At 40.3% G+C, this 23,914-nt stretch overlaps 1 protein-coding gene across 2 annotated transcripts in view; it reads right to left on the minus strand.

The window, feature by feature from the left end:
- Positions 1–2,146: 2,146 nt before the first annotated feature.
- TPH2 (tryptophan hydroxylase 2) overlaps positions 2,147–23,914 on the minus strand; it is a 335,484-nt gene continuing 313,716 nt past the window's right edge. Inside the window, exons 10-12 of one of the 2 annotated variants that reach the window (XM_040343986.1) lie at positions 4,785–4,918; positions 4,452–4,668; positions 2,147–2,908 (exon numbers count right to left, since the gene is read on the minus strand). In XM_040343986.1, coding sequence (XP_040199920.1) covers positions 4,494–4,668; positions 4,785–4,918 — 309 coding nt within the window. In that variant the 3' untranslated portion in view covers positions 2,147–2,908; positions 4,452–4,493. Of the gene's footprint in view, positions 2,909–4,399; positions 4,669–4,784; positions 4,919–23,914 lie in introns of those variants that run through there. The other variant, XM_040343985.1, reaches the window with a different exon arrangement.

A 23,914-nucleotide genomic window follows, 5' to 3' on the forward strand; every position in this document is an offset into this window, starting at 1 on the left:
TCCAGGGAAACCAGAAGTGATAGATGCTCATCGCTTCCGGTTTCCTTTACCAAAGAGGTGATCAGAGCCATCCGGTCTCTGATTACCTCTATGGTCAGCTGTCTGGTCGCTCAGGTCTCTGGGTGGGAGGGGAAAGCCAAAGAAAGCAATGGAAAGCGTCTGGGGGGGGGTCCCCTCCAACTGCTTGTAAAATAAATCCAGCGGCTAGTTAGTTACTAGAATTAAAACAAACAACACTGAGATACTGCCTGTAGCTGCAGGCATCACCTTGGTATAAATGCTTGAAGTCAAATGACTTACATGTATGTGATTTGGCAACAAGTGGTTATTTGTGGCCAGAATCGCACCACAGTAATACAGGAACCCTTTCCAAAATCTTATCCAAGTTTTATTTGACCACATGGGGATGTAGCAAACATATGGTAGTTTTTACCTTATGAGTAAGATAATAAAGAACGAGGAACAAATAATTTAGTCTGCTAAAATTAAGTAAACATTTATTCATTTTGTATTCATACAAGGAAATGTTATTGTGTGAAAAAGAAAACATAGTTCTGCATGAGTAATTTATAATGTACACCAAACATAAGTTAATTGGATGATATGTTTTGTTATCTTTGGTTTGTGATTGATTGATTTATTTCTTTTTTCCCCAACTACTACACCTTCTTTAATAATAAAATTATAAGCTATGTAATTTACTGGTTAAATGTCAGCACAAAGCTCGAATATTTTAATGAAAAGCACATTTAAATCTGAAGGGAAGTAATGTTAAAGTACAATGCTTCATAAAGTAAACAAAGAACAGGATTTTTGTACTGAACAATAAAATCGGTTGTTGTTTTTTGTTTTTGTTTTTTCATTGATAGACACAAAGGGGTTTAATTTGCTAAAACTGGAGAGTGCAAAATCTGGTGCAGCTGTGAATAGAAACCAATCAGCTCCCAGTTTTTTTTTTTTGTCAAAGCTTAATTAAACAAGCTGATGATAGAAGTTGATTGGCTACTATGCACGGCACCAGATTTTGCACTCTCCAGTTTTAGAAAATCAACCTTAGGGTTTAAGTCTAAATCAAGATTTCATTTTGATTTAATTAGTTGGACCAAGCTAGCCCAAATAAACTTTTTTCATTACTAGCAAATGCACCCGCTGTCAGTGTTATATAAACTGTATCAGCTTCCCGTCTTGTTCCTGTGTCAAAATCGAGTAAGGCAGAGGGTGTAAAATGACAAAAAAAGGAGGGGAACAGGTAAACAAAGCCTGCAAAGTCCCAATCTGGCAGCACTCCTGTATTCAGAAGTCAGCAACTGTGTGCATAGGAATACAGGAACGCTACACTAACAGCAAGGAGGAGCTGGCACCTGGTTGTGTGAGCTGTGTTCTCTCTCCCCTCCTCCTTCCTGCCAGTGCAGTGCTTATGTATTCCTATGAACACCATTTCCAGATTGTTAATACAGGAATGCTGCACAGGCAGGAAGGAGGAGGGGAGAGAGAACACAGCCTGTACCTCCTCCCAGCTCTGTCCTGCTCTCCTCTCTGCTCCCAGCACTGAGCTGTCACTACTCCTGTCAGCCTTATAGCAGAAGGAACTCACCCCAGGGTGCCCCCTTTCCTAAACAACTCAACTCTGAATTCAAGAGCAGTGTAGCAGTGCTGCTCCTCCTCCCCTTTCACAGAAATCCATGGGTGAAGGTGGGCTTCACTGGCAGGACCAACAGATATTGATTTGTAGGCACTAAGAGAAAACCTAAAGTGCAGATGCACATTTATTTTATTTTTTTTATTTTTTTTAGGCTTTTATTCCTGTTGGCAGGCCAGGTTTACAGAAACTGTGAAGACCTAGGACTGCTATAGTTAAAGTGGCCAGTGAGTCACATAAAAAATAAGAAAAATGTTGACTGCACTAACTACTAAAATAAATGTGTGTTATACCACTCTTATTATACTAGTGAAAAAGACTATTAGTTGGAGTGAACGCTTAACACCAAATACCCTCCATATTTCTATTCAGTGATAGAAATTAATATGTATGCCCAAACATCAGCCACAAAAAAAATATATATATGAATAAATTGATAAAAAAAAATTGTGGCTGATGTTTGGGCATATATATTTATACTCTCTCTATATAGATAGATAGATAGATATAGATATAGATATATCAGACAAACAGCTCCCTTATATTTATATATATTTAATTTGCGTATTTTGCCATTTGCCTGAAATTCAGCTCTAAATATATATATAATAATAAGTGAACACTTTCAACTGTGTTATCCAAACAAAATATAATTTCTATATATTCTATAATATTTATAACTGTAGAATATTGGCATCTTTAATTAAAAAAATAATTTAAAATAGTAAATATATAATTTATTTCAGCATATACCTGGAATGTAGTGCAGGTTTTTTTTGTTTATACTATGACAGTTCTGCTTTAAGGACTTAGATCTAACCTTTAGCCTTGTTTAATTTCTCAGCTGTATTGCAAAAAAATCCTGCTCCATCACCTTAAATGTTCTGTATTGTGCCCCAGACTAGATGAAGTGAGCTTTGTACATTTTCTGCTTTACAAGATTCTACAGTGTCAGAGCAAGCTTAATCAGTAATGTCTTTACAGATATTGAACAACTAGATCAGCACTTCACATTGACTTACCTATTTAAGCAATTATAGCAAATATATTGTGCTTATATTTCATGAGTTTCAGACTGAAGAAACAAATGTTTTTGTTTGGTCTCCCAATATTAGTGCGAAAGCAGGAACGTCTTTGTTAATGTGTTGGCAAATAGAAATATGGCTAGGCATTTTTATTCAAATTGGTTTTCCAGCTGTTTTTACTTGGAGCTTGATTGAGAGAGATGGATAAGCCTGGGAGTGTGCGGCTTTGAGTGTTACTGCTGAACTAAATAATAATGTAAAATAAATTCTATGTGGAAGGTAAACAAATTGAAGCACTTACACTTTATCAGTTGAATCAACATGGTACTGTATTTTACAGAAAAATATAATTCAAAATAATGTGAATATACCATACATGTGGTAGGCTACACTGCAGTGTTGATTTTTTTTTTTTTTTTTTTTTTTTGTACTTTACAGAAATTTTACAATATAAAGAGTGTTAAAGCTTATTTTATGTGGTAGAACATGAAGAAAGGCTGAACCAGAAAAAAACATTACTCACTATAGTAATTATGCTTCAGTATGTGAAGTAAATCTGTCTTGTGAGAAACATGGGGGCTGCCAAAACTGGCCTTCTTCTGAAAATACTAGTTGCCTGGCTGTTGAAATTTGAAATTAAAACACTTTTGTGGTTATTTACTAAAGGAAATCCACTTTGCACTACAGGTGAAAACTACAAGTGCGAAGTGCACTTGAAATTGCACTGAAAGTGCACTTGGAAGTGCAGTTGCTGTAAATCTGAGGGGTAGATCTGAAATGAGGGGAAGCTATGCTAATTTTATTATCCAATCATGTGCAAGCTAAAATGCTGTTTTTTATTTTCCTTGCATGTCTCCCTCAGATCTAAAGCAACTGCATTTTCAAGTGCACTTTCAGTGCAATTTCAAGTGCACTTTGCACTTGTAGTGCAAAGTGGATTTGTCTTTCGTAAATAAACCCCTTTGTAATTCACTGACCTAGGACAAGTATGTATAAAGTCAGAGAAAAATCTGAAATTCCTACCTACATACTTCTTCTGCATCAATAACTTAAAGTATAAAACCTAAATCTAACCTTTTTAACAAGTGCTTAAAGAAATAAAGGCAAACAATTCTTACAAGTTATTTGCTATAGGTTTGGGTGCGTTCTTATAAGTTGAGCACACATCGTAAAAATTGTAATTCAAGCATTTCAATAATTTTAAGAAAATTAGCTAGAAGAAACATTAGGGTAAAAAAAAATGTCAGAGAAAAATCTGAAATTCCTACCTACATACTTCTTCTGCATCAATAACTTAAAGTATAAAATCAGAAAGCTGAATGTGAAAGCCAAGCAGCTAGAATTTTAAGAAGAGGTCAGCAATGGCAGCCTCCATTTTTTTCTACAATGTTTTATTCCTAAAGCAACATGATTTTTAATAAAGCCATCACTGTAAAAGAAGTCTGTAAATATTTACTGTTCCAGCTATCTGCGTTGCCAAATGCTACTCCTGTTCTGTGAAAGTCTACTTAGAATCTAACACTTTCCATGCATCTCCAACTGGTCTCATGCAGCTTCACCTGATTTCTTCTACTGACCTCTACATCACTAAAGTATGGGTGGGGATCAGAGGAATAGACAAGCATAAGTGGTGGGGGGACCCAATAGATTAATACTTACAGGAGTGAGAAAGCAAAACATTTCTCAGAATCAGATAGTAAGTAAAGTAATTACACTCTTCTTTTACCATTATGGCTTCCTTTAAAAATCTTTATTTGAGGGACATGGTTACTTTAAGATGCAAATACCTGAAGATGTCTACTAAGGATCACTTGTTTGTTCAGTGAAAATCATATGCCCAAATATTTATTCATTTTCGTTAAAGCATCACACACTGTGTTGAGGTCACTACGCAGGTCTTGCACAACATTTTCAATGCTCCTAGTGTCCTTAAGGATTTCCACACTCTGGGTATAAGGATTGAAGTAAACTGAGAAGGGACGGTTGATTGACTTGGCAAACTCTCTAAATAATTAAAAGACAGAAAAAAAGCAAGTAAAAATAGTACCACTGGTTATGATCTTTTTTTTTTTTTCTTTTTTTTTTTGGTTTCTGTCTTTTTTCTTAACAACTAAATGTACCTCATCTTTTCCTTGGCTTCATCAAAGCTTTCTGACACAAAGTACAAATCCTGAAAGGTAGTGATAAGACATTCTTGCAAGCAAGTTGTCTTTGGATCAAACGTTTTCACAGTAGCTTTGTCAGACAAGGCATGCTGTAAGAAAAAAAAAAGAAAAAAGAAAAAACACAACACCTTTTTAAGAAGTGCTTAAAGAAATAAAGGCAAACAATTCTTACAAGTTATTTGCTGTAGGTTTGGGTGCGTTCTTATAAGTTGAGCACACATCGTAAAAATTTTAATTCAAGCATTTCAATAATTTTAAGAAAATTAGCTAGAAGAAACATTAGGGTAAAAAAAAATGTTTGTAAATCCAGAAAAACAGAAGGAAAAAAATGAATTATTCCTAACTGTTAATAATAATGTTCTGCATGCATAAAAGATCAAGAAAAGATATGTACTATGCACGATTCTGAGCAGAACAGATAAACAGCATAATAAAGACAGGAGTTATCAGGGATATTAAAAGAGTATTTTTTAAATACAGTATAACTGATTATATTTGAATCAGAGCTAAATAAAAGTGTGTAAAGCATTTCAGATAATTAATGTCATACCTATGTATTCTGGACGTTAAAACAAACTCAAAGCAAATATTTTAATTGCTATTTGATGGAAGACAGACAGATTATTATAATACACGATTTATATAACGCCAACAGTTTATGCAGCGCTTTACAATGTACTGTATAGGGGGGACAGCACAATTACAGTACAGTTCAGTACAAAAGGTACAGAAGGGCCCTGCTCGTAGAGCTTACATTCTAAAGGGAGGGGTGGTGGTACAAAAGGTAATAGCTGCAGAGAATGATTTGATGGGGATGGCTCTGGGACAGTTGTTAGGTGGGTGTGGGATAGGCTTCCCTGAATAAATGAGTTTTCAGGGATCTCCTAAAGGTGGATAGAGTGGGGGCTGATCGAACATACTGGGGCAGGGAGTTCCAGAGGATGGGAGAGGCTCTGGGGAAGTCCTGAATGCGAGCATGGGAGGAGGTAACAAGGGAGCTAGAGAGCAAGAGTTCCTGGAAGGAGCGGAGGGGACGATTTGGGCGATATCTGCAGATGAGGTTGGTGATGTAGATGGGGGCGATGTTGTGAATGGCCTTGTATGTTATCGTTATCATTTTGAATTTTACACGGTGGGGTAGGGGAAGCCAGTGAAGGGATTGGATAAGAGCAGCAGCAGTCACAGATCGGTTAGTGTGGTGTATTAGTCTAGCAGCAGAATTCATAATAGACTTAAGGTCTTAAGGGTAGGCCATTAAGGAGAGAGTTGCAGTAGTCCAGACGGGAAATAATCAAGGAGTGAATAAGTTGCTTTGTGGTGTCATTAGTCAGGAATGGTCGAATTCTAGAGATGTTGTGGAGGTTAAGGCGGCAGGATTTAGCCAGTGATTGAATATGGGGGCTGAAAGAGAGGTCAGAGTGAAAGATTACACCCAGCATCTTGGCATGTGAGGAGGGACCAATGGTTGTGTTTTTTATATTAATGGTGAAGTCACAAGGGGGGACTGTGAAAGAGGAAATATACAAAGCTCCGTTTTAGAAAGATTGAGTTTGAGGAAGTGGTGTGACATCCATACCGATATGTCATTCAGTAAGTTTAAGAACCGTGAGGAGATCGAGGGGGTGAGTTGAGGAGTGGAGAGATAGATCTGGGTGTCGTCGGCATAGAGGTGGTATTGGAAGCCATGGGAGTTTATCAATGATTCACTATAAGGTCCCTACACACGGTCGGACAAAACCGATGAGAATGGTCCGACAGACCGTTTTCATCGGTTCACCTCTGAAGTGGCCGTATGGCCTGATGTGTGTACACACCATCAGTTCAAAATCCGATCGGGTCAGAACGCGGTGATGTAAAACACACAACGTGCTGAATAAAACGAAGTTCAATGCTTCCAAGCATGCGTCGACTTGATTCTGAGCATGCGCGAGTTTTGAACCGATGCTTTTCTGTACTAACCATCGGTTTGGTCCGATGGGGCAGCGGTCCATCGGTTCGGTTTTGAAGCATGTTTTAAAATTTTGGACTGAAGGAAAATAGACCGATAGCCTATACACATGGTCGGTTTGTTCCAATGAAAATGAACTTCGGTTCATTCTCATCGGACCAAACCGACCGTGTGTACGGGGCCTAAGGATGCATACACTTGCAGTTAGAGGGTGATAAAAACATGCTGTTGAGCTGTATTTAGGGTAGGGGAGTGGAGGAAACCTGTAAGGCCGAGTACTCACGAGCAAACATGTCCGTTCGAAATGTCCGACGGGCTGTTTCCGGCGTACAAGGCTGTTTTTTCATTTGGCCCGCTGGCTTGTACACACCAGCGGACGATATTTCCCTGCGGACCTGAACGCGTGCACGTAATCCACGTTTGACGTCACTATAAAGGGAAAGGCCAAAGTCAATGGCGACGCCCTCTGTTCCGCTTTTGCTAGTTACGGCTTTGCTCGTGTTAGTGAAGGTTTGGTTAGAGCTGATTCGCGCTTCTCGGTCTCCAGGCTTTAGCAGGTAGTATTTTCTCGTTCAGTGCGTGTGCTTGTGGGTACGTAGTTGGCATTCGGGTACAGGCGTGCAGTTCGTTCTGCTTAGCAGATTCGTACTGTGCGTTCGTATCTGTGTGTCGTGCGTTCTTTGCAGGTACCGCTGGATTTGATTGTGCTTTCTGTTGGAGTGTGTTCTTGACTGACCAGCCGGCCGGTTTGAAGCCATGATGGAGCAGCAGCGTCAATTTTCGCGAGTTGGTGCTGTTTATGGGATGGCTGCTGGATATGTTCATTATTCCAGTACTTTGGCCAGAAACAGGGGGCGGAGGCGTTTCTGGACCAAGAATTGGTTGCGCCAGCGTGACCAGTTCTCACATATGCCTCTGCTTAGGGAAATCCAGGAGAATAATCCTAATGACTATAGGAATTTTCTCCGCATGACGGACCCCGTATTCAACAGTCTGCTGGATCTTCTGTCCCCCTATATCACGAGGCAGGACACTGTGATGCGCCAAGCCATCACGGCCGAGCAGAGGCTTATTGCCACGTTGCGGTACCTGGCGACTGGGAGGAGCCTGCAGGACCTCAAGTTCTCGACAGGCATCTCTCCGCAGGCGCTTGGGGTCATCATACCGGACACGTGTGCTGCCATCATTAAAGTTATGCACGAGGAGTATATGAAGGTAAGTTTCCTCATTTTAACCTCACAATGTGTCTTTAATAATGTGGCAAACTAACTTTTTATTTTATTTCCCAGATATGCTGTGTGTTTAACTAACGTTCCCTTTTCTCACTATGCATGTTGATATCAGCTTTTACATGTTCTTTTTATTTTGGCCTACCTGCATATTTTGATCTTACCCAATATTAACCTGTCCAGCATGCTATCTTCGGGCCAACCCCCACCATGCCACTTTTTTTTTTTTTTTTCTAAAAACAGTTTTAACACCCCCCACCCCCCCTTCAAAGTGTTTTTGTCCCCATCAGAGGGCTGTGGAGTCTCTTATTAATTAAGTGGGCCTATATATTTGTGCCCCGAAATTCTCCCTTCATAATTTGCAAATGCTATTTTAAAAATGTAAAGTTGCACAAGGATGCTTGTAGGATTATGTTTGCAATGTTTATGTGCCAAAGTACTAAATCTCTTTTTTTGTTTGTCCCCACAGCTACCCTCCACACCACAGGAATGGCAGTCTGTGGCTTCCCAATTTGCCGAGCGGTGGGATTTTCCTAACTGCGGTGGAGCAATAGATGGGAAACACGTCCGCATTGTGCCCCCACCCCACTCGGGGTCCTACTATTATAATTACAAGGGTTATCATAGTATCGTGTTGATGGCGGTGGTGTCGGCACAGTATGAGTTTCTATATGTGGACGTGGGGAAGAACGGCCGGATGTCAGATGGGGGAGTGTTCGCACGGACTGATTTCTATGATCGTCTCCAAACTGGTGGTCTGGCATTGCCACCAGATGAAGATAATGTGGAAGGACTTCCGTTTGTGTTCCTAGCGGACGAGGCTTTCGGCCTTGGACCTCACCTAATGCGGCCTTTTCCCCAGAGGACCCTCACCTTAGAGAGGAGTGTGTTTAATTTTCGGTTGTCCAGGGCTCGGAGGGTAGTCGAGAATGCCTTTGGGATCCTCAGCAACCGGTTCCGCCTGTTCCTGACATCGATACATTTGGCGGAATATAAATTGAACACCATTATATTTGCCTGCTGCATTTTGCACAATTTTCTACGCAGGCACTCCCAGACGTACCTAGCCTCCATGGGCTCTGAGGCAGGACTACCCTCAGAGAACATTCCTGGCCTGGACACTGGTCGCGCTGGCTTGGCCCCCCAATCTGCTCGTGAGGTACGCGACAAATATGTTGAGTACTTCATGGGTCGGGGGGCCATTGCTATGCCAGATCATATTTCTTTCTAATTCGGCCCCCAAAGAAAGGAATATTCTCACAACTAATAAATAATTAGACCATTGGACTTTATACAGTTGTTTGTCATTACTGCTTTTTCTCTATTTTTCTGTCTTCCAGGTTATCTCCAAAAATAGTGCACTTCTAGTGCCAGATTTACTTACTCAGATGTATAAACTAACCACATTTGCACATTATTCACTCATCTACTAACTGGGTATTCAGTCTAGAAATAAGAAGCCACTCATTTTTCTGCTTTTGATGTCTCATATTTTTTTTTTAGTTTATTCATTTTTTAACAAGAAATGTGTATTTTTAGGCAGAAAACATTTCCTGCAAATTCTTGAGACAAAATATTGGCTTTTAATTATTTATTTTTTTGTCTTTATTGACAGTGATTATCAATAATAATGATCGAAACACAATGTAAGAATAATTTCACTAAAACTATACGCAAGAATTTTTGGGCTTGTCATTTGTTTGTGTCTAATTTTTTCAACAAGATTTTAACACAACACAAAAATTTTAGAATTTTTTACCAAAATTAGTTAACTTCTTTCTTTAGGTGAGATTTATTGTTCGTTTTGTGATCTGAAACTGGAAACATTTACAAACCAAAAAAGATCAACACCAAACAAAAATTAAAAACAATAACAGCAGTCAGTCATATGGATGGTGTGCTTTCACACTGGAACACGCCAAAATTTCTAAATGCACACATTCAGTGCAAACTCGCCAAATGTCATTGGTTAAACAGACAAATGGCCACATGTGCTATCTGACATCATGGGTGATCAATGTCTGTGTTTTGTGGGAGCAAACCCTTCCTCTCAACTACTTGAGGATCGAGGAGGGGTTTGTACCCACAAAGCACAGACAATAGATAGTCTGTGATGGCAGCTAGCACATATTGGCACACTGTGTGTGCATTTAGAAATTTTGGCGTATTCTAAAGTACAAAAATTAAAAAGGGTTTTGTGGGCGGGGGATGGGCGGGGGATGGGCTTCTGTGGTTCAGTCTTTGACACGGCCCATCATGTCCATGATATTTTTGTAATTTTGGTTGATGACTAGCATCCTTTGTCGCATGTTCTCCATTTCCGTGCTACACTCTGAAATGACATTTCGCACATTCTGCTCCATGACTAGCATCCTTTCCTGCATAATGTCCATTTCCGTGCTGCACTCCATTAGTTGCTGTATAATGATAGAAGCACTTGCACGTGAAAAATGTGCTACTCCATCTTGATCCCCTAAAAAGAAACAAATTGGCATTCAAAATATGTAAATAATTTCCAGCCTATCTGCATATGTTTGGCCCTATTAATATAGGGGTGACACTGACCTGATGGCCTGATAATTTCCACATCCCCAATTTCTTCATCTTCTATCACTCCTCCTTCTTCCACCACCTCCCCATCATCTTCTATCACTCCTCCTTCTTCCACCACCTCCCCATCATCTTCGACTCCTCCTTCATCCATCAATCCACCTTCTTGCAATTCGCCAAATTGTTCTTCCGCCACTTGCCCTTCATCTGATATAAATTCTAAGTCCAAAATAACTTCTTCCTCCTCTCTTCCTTCCTCCTTTCTTCCTTCCTCTTCTCCTTCCACATCCTCTTCTCCTTCCACATCCTCTTCTCCTTCCACATCCTCTTCTCCTTCCACATCCTCTTCTCCTTCCACATCCTCCTCTCTTCCTTCCCCAGCCTCCTCCTGCTCAACATGTGGAGGTGTTTGATTTTCAGGGTGTCTGGCCCTCTCTGCCTCCTCCAATTGCTGGCGTCTTCTTTCCCCTATAAGAAATAATAAAAAACAAAAGGTATACTCATCAGCACACAGATATTGGATATCATAAATCGCACACATTGCATAGACGATACATTTATGATGATTTTTGGTTGTTTATTCTTTCAGCAATCCTCCATTTTTGGCGTAGTTCTAGGCCAAGCTCTGATCCTGCCCCTTTTTTGCAAAGAAGTGACACAAATGGATGTCACCCCAAAACATTAATTCTCGTCGACCCTCCAAATAAATATACTTAGATTTTTGAGACACAGGTGCTTTGCATTTCAAGATGTTAAAACATCAGCTTTATTTGCATTTTGGAGAATGAATCTTGTTTGCCTGTCACATTCACTCAATTTAATTTCTGTGATTTTGCTAGTCAACAATGTTGGAAAACCAAGTTTGGGGCCAGTCAGCCATGTCCAGGTGTGTTGTTCCTGGAGTAACGTCACATTTTTGCTAAACAATGTCATATTACGCGTGTTTACTATTTCACCAAATTTGTTTAAGGTTGTTATTTGACATAAACACAATACAGTATCTACACGTGTTCAAAAGTACAAGCAGGCCAAGGAGGCAGATGTGAAAAAATACATGTCAACACATTATTGCAGACATTTCCCCCCCCCCCTTAAATAATATGGACTTACTTTTACGCAGAATTTTTAGTATCTTCTTCATGTGATGTGGCTCCCTCAATTTTAAATCGGACCAACGCTTCCGTAGTTGCTCCTTTGACCTGGTGACACCAAACATTCTCCTCATTCTCCTTGCCACCTTGTCCATTATGTGTGACTTCCTACGGTTCGGTGTTTTGTAGGGCCCACATTCACCATCATAATCCTTCCTCCTCATGATGTAAACCAACTCCACCATTTCTTCGAACGCCATATTAGTGGCTTTATATCTTTTAGGCCTGGATCGGGACGGTCCAGCCTCTGTCCCTTCACTTGCGCCATGAGAGCTCCGTGCCCGCTCGTGTGACATCGCCATCTTTCCTTCCCACAGAGATTAGGGGCGTGGAAACGAGGAAATGTCCCGTCAGGGGCGGAGATGAGGGCGGGGATTATTGCATATGCGGAGTGTCGCGAATGCCAACAACGTATTGACGTACGTTACGCGGAGAATATTCGCGCGATTCCAGAACCTACACAGTTAACGCCATATTTACTTTTTCAATTGATTAGGGGCATGGCAAAGGTGACGAGGGCGGCGTTTCATACATACGCGGAGTGTATAAAAGGCGCTTGACGTGATTACGTAGGTTACGTGTTAATTCAGCGAGCGGAAGAAACGAGGATTGTGAGAGAGGCAGGTAAGAAATTTAAACATGGGATCAGCAGCGGGCTCTAAAATGTAGAGCAATGGGATGGGGGTTTGGTCTGTTGGTTGCACAGTTTTATTAAGCTATTATGTCTCTTGGATACCAGAATGTGATTTTCATACCCAAATGCTTTTGTAGACATCACAAAATAGAGAGATCAAAAATGCTGTGACTCATTATCAATTATGTAGGGTGTATTCAGATCAGGCCAAGTATTGTTCTGTGTTGGTTGGACAGAGGTCATTAGGAAGTTTCTTTCATGTAATCAATGCTGAGGGGCAGGATATCTACACATGCAATAGTGGCTTGATGAATGCTGTCATTTGTAATAATTGTGTATGGTTGTAGATTTATATTATTTCCTGCAATGTAACCAAAGGGGCGGCATGTATAAAAAAAATGTTATATAAAACCAACCAATGGGGCAGAGCTGGCCAGCATTTTCTAAACAAGAGACACTGTGTTTGTATTTCTATATAGGTACTACTTTTTAAACAACATATTCTATCAATGTAAATGCTGAGGCTTTTTTTAATTGTGTTTTTGGTTTCTTTTTATTTTTTCAATCTAGAAAAAAAAAGAGTAAATCCTAATTTCACAATGGATCTCCTGCAGAGCCAAGACATTATCCAGCATTTGCTGGATAAATTCAGGGAAATGCCCATCCTGTGGGATTCAAAGCAGGACCATTATCATAACAAGGACGTACGAGCGGCAGCACTTGAACAGCTAGCAGCATACATGAGGACATGGGTGCCAGAATGCAGTGCCAACATGGTGAAGGATAAACTTGCCAACCTCAGGGGCACATATAGGAGAGCGTACAAAGCTCACCAAAAGCAGCTAAGATCTGGAGCAGCAGCAAGACCACCAAAGGAACCCAAGCTGTGGTATTACAACCAGATGTCATTTTTGCGGGATCAACTGGAAGGCAGGGCATCAATGTCAAGTCTGAATCCCAACCTTTCCTCCACGCTACCTCCCAGCGGGACTTCCCCAGATCACCACAGCCCTGCAGAGTCGGATGAAGAGGGCCTGGCTGACAGAGAGGCAGATCTGCGCCTCTACGATGATGAGGTATAGTAGTTTCATAACTAGTTATGTAATAATCTTAATTATTGTTTGATTCTTGACTTGATATTGGTTAATAAAATACAAGCTGGGAAGTAAAAATCTAAAATCGTGGGCAAACAAATAGGTGTCAGGGATGACAACTGCAGGGGTCAGAGGGTGAGTCTGTTTTCAAGTTTAAATTCAAGGCAAAAAATAAGATTCAAGCATGAAAATGTGAGTGAGTATATTCCTAAATATATTACAACATGTCCCTTTTTTTTACACAGGAAGAAGAGACCAGCCAGGAGGTGGCAGATCCTCTCCTCACTGTCAGCCAGGACGAAGGGGTCAGTGGCAGCCAGGAGGAGGCCGGGCCCAGTGGCGTTCAGCAGCTCCCCAGGACAAGCACCACCAGCCAGGCTCCTCCCCTTTATATTAGGCCACCAGGCCGTAAGAAGAAATTGGGGGCAGTGGAGGAAGCCAGCCTGAAAATGATTCAGGAGGCGAGTGCCATCATGAGGGCCCCCCTCAACCCCACTGAGGCCTACAGTGCCTCCGTGGCACATGACCTCAATAAAGGCACGGAGGAGCAGAGGCAATTGGCCAAGGGCATCATCAACCAGGCCCTTTGGTGGATGCAGAGGGAGCTGCTGACCCCAGACACTGGGCTATGTGACCCGGCCCGGCTTGCTGAACATCATACTCCTGCTGCCACATCATCCCCACCTGCAAGGGCCCAGGGAAGACCCGCTGGAAGGCAGCCTGGAAGGAAGGTTGCAAGGAAGAGGAGACGTTGATGCCCTGCCTTCCATTTGATCCCCCACAAATGGCATCTTGTTTGGACTACCACAGCTTGGGTTCCTTTGGTTATGTGCTGCTGCTTCAGATTTTATTTTGTGTGCTTCCTGAGGTTGGCTAGTTTATCCTTCACCATGTTTGAAATGCAAGTTTGCATGTATGTTGCTAGCTGTTCAAGTGCTGCCATTCTGTTTTTGATCCTTTTTATAATTTGCTCAAATAAAAGCCTTTTTGTTGATTTGAAAAACGTGCCTATTGTTTGTAATACTGTGGGTATTATTTTAGGCATCAAACATTACAAACAAATAAAATGTTTAATCTAAACTATTCACTAACTCATGTGGGGGGGGGGGTCATTTGGTGTGCCAACATGGTAGACAATTTAAACAACCTTCAAAAAAATCATGTTAAATATACAAACAAAAGCTAAATCAAAACTATTTCCTATTAAAATATTCTAAATGGTGACATAACTATAAACACCTAAAGAAAGTGGGAAAGATAACCATTAAACATTAAAAGCAAAAAATTTGAAATGTGGAGGACCACTAAAAATATGATACGTCGGGCCAATAAAAGTTTGCAAAAATCTTACTACATCACAGCTAACAAATGTCACTTTTCAGTATGGAACAACTCAGTTGAAATAACATGAGCTAAATAACTGATTAGTTATAGCAAGAGAAGAATGAATAAAACGACGGCATCAAGCATTGGTTATTGTGTGTTTTGCTTCAGTGTTCTATTGCTAGAATTAATCTTTCTATTGACGAATGTGCCATATCCCAAAGAAACGTGAGTTTTACCTGAACGAGCGCTCCCGTGGCCTCATTTAGTCTGAGCATGCGCGGGGTTTTTGTACGTTGGTTTTGTGTACTCACCACCAAACATGTACGTTCGGACAGGATTTGAGCGGACGGTTTTAAAACAAGTTTGGAAATAAATGTCTGCTGAAAAACGGCCCGGCGGGCAAATGTACGGTGAAATTCTGTACGCTCGTAACTACACACGACCAAACATGTATGCTGAAACTGGTCCGCGGGCCAGTTTCAGCAAACATGTTTGCTCGTGAGTATGGGGCCTAAGTGTAACAGTTTGTCATCAAAGAAAACTTAAGTCACCTTCACCAAGCAGGGAAGTGTGGTTTAGCAGAGCATTGTAAATCTCCAAACGAAATGGACATAAATACAAATCTTTTGGCAAATAAAATTTACATGTATTTTGTTTGTATTTAACTCTTCGCCTGGAATTCAGCTTTAAAGTGGTTCTAAAGGTTGAAGGTTTTTTATCTGAATGCATTCTGTGCATTAAGGTAAAAAAAACCTTCAGAGTGCAGCTACTGCCAGCTCCCCCTTATACTTACTTGAGACCAATCTCGATCCAGTGTTGTGCACGATCAGAGTCAGTGAGGAGGGAGCGGGGACGGGACTGATCCATGCTCTGTTTGTCAAAATTAACATTATTTTACAACTGTTATACAAAAAAGAGGGTGCAAAACTACAACATATAACTTCAACATTAAGAAATATAAATACTATCCAAATATATAAATGTGTGCATAACACGAAATAGTGTCAAATTAATTCACCAACAATAACATGCACAATAAATCAATACGAAATGGTGGTGATACAAGTCCACTCCCAAAACCAATGTTCAGGGCTCCATCAAAGAGCCAATATAAATCTTGAATGAAGAACAAAAACCAATGTTCCTTGTGAAAAAGTCCCAGACCACCTTAGACTCAAGTGTGTAAGGCCAGATATATATATATATATATATATATATATATATATATATATATATATATAAAATCTCCAAATGATAAGAGATCTACAGCTCAGAAAACACCCGGGCCCGGATTCAGAAAGAATGGCGTAACTTTCTGCGGGCGTAGCGCATCTCATATACGCTACGCCGCCGTAACTTAGAGAGGCGAGTACCGTATTCAGAAAGAACTTGTGCCATAAGTTACAGCGGTGTAGCGTAAATGGGCCGGCGTAAGCCCGCGTAATTCAAATGATCAAGGCAGTGGGCGTGTTGTATTACAATGAGCCGTGACCCCATGTAAATTAGGGGCCGAACGAATGGCGCATGCTCAGAATCACGTCGCAAATACTCCCTAAGATACGTCGGCTCAATTCTTTGTCGACGTGAACGTAACCTACGCCCATCCCCATTCACGTACGACTTACGCAAACGACGTAAAATACGACGCTGTTCCGACGTCCATACGTTAACATGACTTATACCTGCTTTATGAGGGGTAAAGTTACGCTGGTCGTACGCCTTACGTAAACAGCGTATATTTATACGCCGGGCTCAAGTACGTTTGTGAATCGGTGTATCTAGTTCATTTGCATATTCGACACGGAAATATACAGAAGCGCCCCTAGCGGCAAGCGTAAATATGCACCCAAGATACGACGGCGTAGGAGACTTACGTCAGTCGATGCGCCGTCGTAAGTCCTTTGTGAATCTGGCCCCTAGTATGTATCCCTTGAGGATAAATTGGCCACTTTAACACCCATAGTGGTTCTCTACTAGAGGTCTCCAAAATGGTGTTTAAAAATGAGTACAAATGGCCATCGCATAATACTGCTAAAAAACATTAGTTTATTTTAAGCAAATATACTCACAAGCATCTTAGTTTTGGGAGCACCATTTCATATTGATTTATTTTGCACGTTATTTTTAATTAATTAATTCACACTTTTTGGTGTTCTGCACACATTTACTATATATATTTGGATAGTATTTGTATTACTTTATTCAGAATTTTATATTTTTTGCACTCTTTTTGTATAACATTTTTTCCTTCCAGTATATAGTACCACACACCACTGTCCTAAAAGATGATTCAAATGTCAAAACAGTGACCAAAAACACTTTAAACCACAGTGCCACATTCAAAAAGCCATTTCATATCCCCATTATTCTCAAAATATTTAAAATGCAGATTTCAGATGTGTTTGTTAGAATTTGGCTAGCATCAGGACATTATGTCAGCACTTTTTAAAGAGAGAACATATATGAGCACAAATTTAAAGAGCTCTGAAGAGTGTGGGCTTTTACCATATCTGCTGCTAATGGAAAAGTTGGTCTGCAGCCTCTAATAGCAGAACTCCAGCCATGATATAAGTATCAGTTATTTGTGTACCACAATGTCCTCCAATCATCCCCATGTACAGTATCTGAATGCCAACTTGAGAAAGCTGTTGATTTTACAGCTGTTCTCATTCCAGATTATTCATGGCCCACTGGTTCAATTTGTTGGCAGTAGGAAAGAATGAACACAGTTGGAGTAGTAGTGATAGCATGTGCCTGGCAAGTTGGTGACAACATAGTCACCTGTACACCCTTCTCCTAACTGCCTTCATTCTCTGACTCTTCAAAACCAACAGTCCCCCTCAAGTGCCTCAGAGCATATGCAATGGCACAGGCAAAATGCTACCACACTGTTCTGTAGCTGGCATTGGGGAACACTGGATGAGAGGTTCTGCCTGCTATTCACGGGTAGGCCAAGAAGTGACCCCATGCCATCGTGTGCCAGTCAAGGTCATATGTGACAATGGCACAACCTGGTGGCCGCTATTCAGCACAGAAGGTTTACACACTTATATTGCCTAACCCTTAACTTGGTGTTGTTGTGGTTCATGATCAGGTACCCTGGCTTCTGTGGCAGGCTAGGGTATGCAGGCTCTCTAGGCAGGGTTACCCAACAAGTGTTTACCAAAATGTGTAGCAACTAGGGATGAGCCGAACACCCCCTTGTTCAGTTCACAGCAGAACATATGAACAGGCAAAAAGTTTGTTCGAATATCTGAACACCGTTCAACTCTATGGGATACAAACGTGAAAAATCAAAGGTGCTAATTTTAAAGGCTAATATGCAAGTTATTGCCATTAAAAGTGTTTGGCGACCCGGGTTCTGCCCCAGGGGATATGTATCAATGCAAAAAAAAGTTTTTATAACTGACTTTTTTGGGGAGCAGTGATTTTTCAATAATGTTTAAAGTGAAACAATAAAAATGAAATATTATTTTAAATTTCGTGCCTGGGGGGGGTGTCTACAGTATGCCTGTAAAGTAGCACATGTTTCCTATGTTTAGAACTGTCCCTGCGCAAAATGTAATTTCTAATGGAAAAAAAGAAATTTAAAACTACTCCTGGCTATTAATGTATTGTCGATCCCTACAATACAAATCAGTCATTGCCATTGAAAAAAATGAAAAAAAATCCATATCAGGCCCTTCAGGTCTGGTATGAATATTAGGGGAAACCCCACGCCATTTTTTTTTTAAATGGCGTGGGGTTCCCCCCAAAAATCTATACCAGACCCTTATCCGAGCACTCAAACTGCAGGCCGCAGGAAAAGAGGGGGGGACGAGAGAGCACCTGAACCGTACCAGGCCACATGCCCTCAACATGGGAAGGATGTCCCCATGTTGATGGGGACAAGGGCCTCATCCCCACAACCCTTGCCCGGTGGTTGTGGGGGTCTGCGGGCGGTTTATCGAAATCTGAAAGCCCCCTTTAACAAATAGGAACTCCAGATCCCGCCCCCCCCATGTAAATTGGTAACGGGGTACATTGTACCCCTACCATTTCACAAAGAAAGTGTAAAAAAAATTGTAAAAAACACACAGACACAGCTGGACAAGTCCTTTTTTTTTTAAATAAAATAAATTCCAGTGATGTAATCTCATCTCTCGATATCCAACAATGATCCACTCTAGCGACGCTGCAGTCTCCACTCATTCTCCAGCGAGGAATGAAACCCCCATGACGCGTAAGAGGGTGTGGGGTCACCCATCCACGTCATTGGGTAACTTAATAGCCGCCGGGGGTTGGATAATCGGTGGACATCGAGAGACGGGATTACATCGCTGGAATTTATTTAATTTTTTTTAATTTTTAAATAAAGGACTTGTCGTGTGATATATAATTAAATAAAGGAGTTCTCATGTGATATATAATTAATGGTATTATTCTAAACACTGAGAGGAGTTTATTCATTTTTGATACATACAAAAAGTTTAAAATATAAACACGCAGCCTCCCTAAAACAGTAGCAACATGCTCATAAAAAACAACCACCATTTAAAAGAACAGACAAGACATTGCCAGAGATGTTCAACTTAAAACCAGAAAAAAGGAAAGGGGAACAACTTAGCACCAAAACTGGGAATCAGCTGAGTAGTTTAAAATGGAGGACACCCCCACTACAACACAATATGTTAATTTCATAATTATTTGAGATTTCCTAACCACGGGAGTCTGGAATCCAATTTTGGATTCCAGACATAACCTTGATATAGGGCATTTATTACCTGATGTTTTGACTAAAGCCAATTTATTGAAATAAATAAGATCACTATGCAATTATTATTTAGGTTTAAATTGTTTTGATGCATAAAAATTGGTTTAATTTGTAATAATTTATACGCAGGAGGACGTCACTGTGTAAGATTGGTGATTTCACTTGTAGCACCCTGGAGTTTAGGCAGGGTTGTTCCTCACAAATTTACTTGCCAGGAGTAGTTCTCCTGGTTGATTGTTAGAGATCCATTGATTTCTCCCTAAGTTTGGCCTTGTTGTACTTTTCTCTTCTACTACTAGGTGGTCGGGTACTTGGTGGTACTAGATATGAGAAGGGCAACCCAAGGTCAGGTTATGGGTATGTGGGGTGTCTCAGCTAATAGGACAGGGGTTTTCTTGAATCCCTTGACCTGCTGGGAGAGCCTATATATTCGGGTCGAGTCAGGTGATCTATGTTCTGTGCCAACTGGACAGCTGTCTGGGTGGAGGTGTGTCATATTGCCAGGGCTGCTAGGCTGGAGATTGGGCCTATCTTGAGGCCTATCCAGAAGCAAGAGAGCAATGCAGGGTAGGGACTATGGCTTACAGTCCAACCAGAAGTGATGGTTCTGTCGGCCGAAGAGACCCCTTTCATAAGGGACCCCTACCAATATATAAGTAGATGGCATCTGTTGAAACCTTTTGTTTTACCAATATAATCGATATGTAAATATACAGTAAAACCTTGGTTTGCGAGTATAATTCGTGTTTAATATTTTTATTGAGTTTTGCATAAGAAAACAAGTTACAAATGCAGTATAAAGAATTCAAATATGGGATAAAGATCATAACAATAATGACTGAAATATCTGTAGAGTTTGGTGCTCAAATGCATGTTCATATTTATCAGATAAATACCGAAAAAACGCAAATGTCAGGTATAAGGGACTAAAGAAAATAATAAAAAAAGGACTATACCTTATATCAGGCTTAGCGTGCCTCCAGACCACCCATCCACCCCTAATGGGTTCAAACTGTGAATGGGAGGGGGCACGTGAGAGGAAAGATAAATAAATAAAATGTGAGAAAGCTAAACTCCCAAGAAGATAAATATAGTTATCATGACATACAAGAAAAGGAGCATACATCTCCTGTGCATTGTTTCTGAAATACCTGAACTGACCCTAAAAAAATGGGTCGTATTAATAAAGGAATCTATTAGGTAAATAGTCCAAACTCTAAATTTTATATGCAGACAATTGTAGAAAAAAGAAGAGAGAAAAAATCCCAAATTTGCTTGTTGATGAATAATAAGCAGAAAAAAAAGGAAATTGCTAAGAAAAGAAGGAGAGGAAGAAGTGAGAAAGACGAAGAGAAAAGAAGAAGGGAAGATAAGAGTAGGATTCTCTCCCGAAGGTGGCCCGACCCCCAGCCCCAAGAAAAAAAAAAGAACACACTAAGAAAAATAAAATAAATGGCGCAAAAAAAAGGAAAAATTTAAAAATTATTAGCAAGGCATCAACAAAGATTGATCAAAATCGGAAGGTAGGTAATGATTAACCCACAGTTGCCAAATTTTATAGAAATTTTTAATAGTATCATTCTCAATAGCCGACATTTTGTGAAAGACAAGGGCTCTATTCATTCGGTGTTTAGCCTCAGCCACAACAAGCGTTTGAGATTTCCATGCCTTAGCTATGGTTTGTTTAGCCAAAGTTGTCAGATATACAAGTAGCTGGAATTGAGTCCGAGTGAGTTCAGGGGGCTTAAGGTTTAACAGTGCTACGGCAGGGTCGGGCAATATCGAGATTTCCAGGGCAGTAGAGGCCATATTGAATATTTCGATCCAAAACGTTTGAGCTATTCAACATTCCCACCAGATGTGTAAGTGAGTACCTGGAGATGTGCAGCCACGAAAACAAGTATCTGGATAAGTAGGGAGACATTTTGCTATTTTTGCTGGTACCATATACCAGCGTGTTAAGACTTTGAAGTTTGTTTCCAGTGCAAAGCAATTTGGGGATGAGTGCATAGTGGTCAACCAAATATTATCCCAGTCCTCTTTGCAGAATATTTTATCTAAGTCCTGTGACCTTTTGGTAGTATATAAGGGTAAAGTATCTGTGAGAGGGGAATTAAGATGTTTATAAAGAAGTGAGACCAGACCTCTAGTATGAGGGTCGCTTTTGCAGATCTGTTCGAACTGTGATAATTGGTTGAGTAGTGAACCCGTCTTAATGATTGGCGTATAGAAATTTTCTAATCTGTAGATATCGAAAAAGTTCATTACTGGGTAAACCATGAATATCACACAGAGCAGGGAATGTAAGGATGTTATTAGTAGAAGCTATATCATATAGGAAAACTAATTTCTTGGTGGTCCAGGCTGCAAAGGATCGTGTAAACTTCCATGCATTTTTATATCAATTGTAGATGATCTGTAGCCCATATACTTAATATACGCTTTTGGATTGTTGAATAAAGCAGAAATCCATAATAGAAAGTTATTTTCAAAACCCCATTTTTGTAGAATATAGTTCATATATGGCCATGATACCGAGTCGAAAGCTTTACGCATATCTATAGATAAAAAACAAGTAAGAATATTTCTAGTTTTGGCTGCATGTGTTAGTAAAAGCGCTCTTCTGATATTGTCACCCGCCTGACGTTTGGGCATAAAACCCATTTGGTCAGGGTGTATTAGTTTACCGATAATGATATTCAAGTTTGCGAGTATAATTCATTCCAGAAACATGCTTGTAATCCAAAGCACTTGTATATTAAAGCATTTTTTTACAGGGTATAAAAGAGAAGAGGGGCACCTCTAAGTGTAGCAATATGTTGCTAAATGTTGTACCTTCATTAAATGTTACCATATTGCTACACTTAGAGGCTCCTCTCTTCTTTTTTATACTCACTTGTGACATGACGCTACTCTTATATTAAGACATCGCTTGTATATCAAGGCAAAATGTATTAAAACATTTTGCTTGTCTTGCAAAACGATCTCAAACCAAGTTACTCTCAAACCAAGGTTTTACTGTATACATAATAAAATGAAAATTGGATTCCAGACTCCAGTGGTTAGGAAATATAATGCCTTTTAGCAAATATCAACTAAGTATGATATATGATATATTTTGTTGTGGTGGGGATGTCCTCTATTTAGAACTACTTGCCTGGTTCCCAGTTTTGATGGCACTTTGTTACCTTCTCTTTTTTTCTGGCTTTTAGTTGAACATCAGGATCTGGTGTTGTATTCTCTGATTTTTTAACCACTTTACACCCAAGGTACGTCTATGGACGTTCTTGACTTTAAAGGGGTTGTAAAGGAATTATTTTTTTTTCATAATAAGCATCCTTTTCCTGCAGACATTTCTCTTTTCACTTCCTCATTGTTCGTTTTTGCTCAGAAGTTGCTCTATTTCTTCTCTGTTCTGTTCACTTCCTGCTTGTCTGATTGTTACTCACCACCGTGAAGGGAGGCTTTACTGCGGTGGTCAGTGACGTGATCGCCCCCTCCTGGGAACTACATTTGTGCGGTAGGACGCTCTCTATGTGTTAGAGACTTCATTTAGATATCGTCTTTTAGAGCAGGCAATTCTGTGCACCGCAAGAATGATCATAGCGGCTGTTCTGCCGCTTGATCGTTCTTACAGACAGCGAGAGAGAACGTTCCCCCCTCCCGCCGCCCTCCGGTTCTTCTACCGACTCACCGCTGCAATCGGTGAGTCGCAGAACAGATCCGCCAGCCCCAGGTTCCTACCATAGAGATTTCCGGAGGACCAGATGGTCGCTGGAGTCTCTATGATCGTTCGAAGGCTGGTGCGATGTTATGACGTCATGCCCGGCCTCTTCTTTTTTTAAAAATGGTGCCACTTTGGCTGGGAAGCTGTGATCGTTCTTTTTTTTTTTTATTTCAGGCTTCCCAGCCTAGAGGTAAGATGTTGGGTCTTATTGACCCCATATCTCACTGTAAAGAAGACCTGTCACGCTTATTCCTACAACAAGGGATGTTTACATTTTTTTAAAAGTGTTAAAGTAAAAAGTTTAAAATAGAATTAACAATACAATTTTTCTTTTTTTTAAAGTGCCCCTGTCCCCGGTAGCTTGCACGCAGAAGTGAACGCATACGTTAGTCCCACCAACATATAAAAACGGACCACACAGGTGAGGTATCGACGCGAACGTTAGAGCGAGAGCAATAATTCTAGTCCTAAACTTCCTCTAACTCAAGTTTGGCACTATTCCACGAGCATGTGCAATTTTGAAGGGTGACATGTTGGGTATATATTTACTCTGCGTAACATCATCTTTCACATTATGCCCAAAAATTGGGCTAACTGTAATGTTTTTTTTTAAAGCATGAAACTTTTTTCCAAAAAAAGTGTTCGGAAAATTTCTGCGCAAATACCGTGCGAG

The sequence above is a fragment of the Rana temporaria genome, chromosome 3 (assembly GCF_905171775.1).
Source record: "Rana temporaria chromosome 3, aRanTem1.1, whole genome shotgun sequence".
In the NCBI taxonomy this organism is placed as follows: Eukaryota; Metazoa; Chordata; class Amphibia; order Anura; family Ranidae; genus Rana; species Rana temporaria.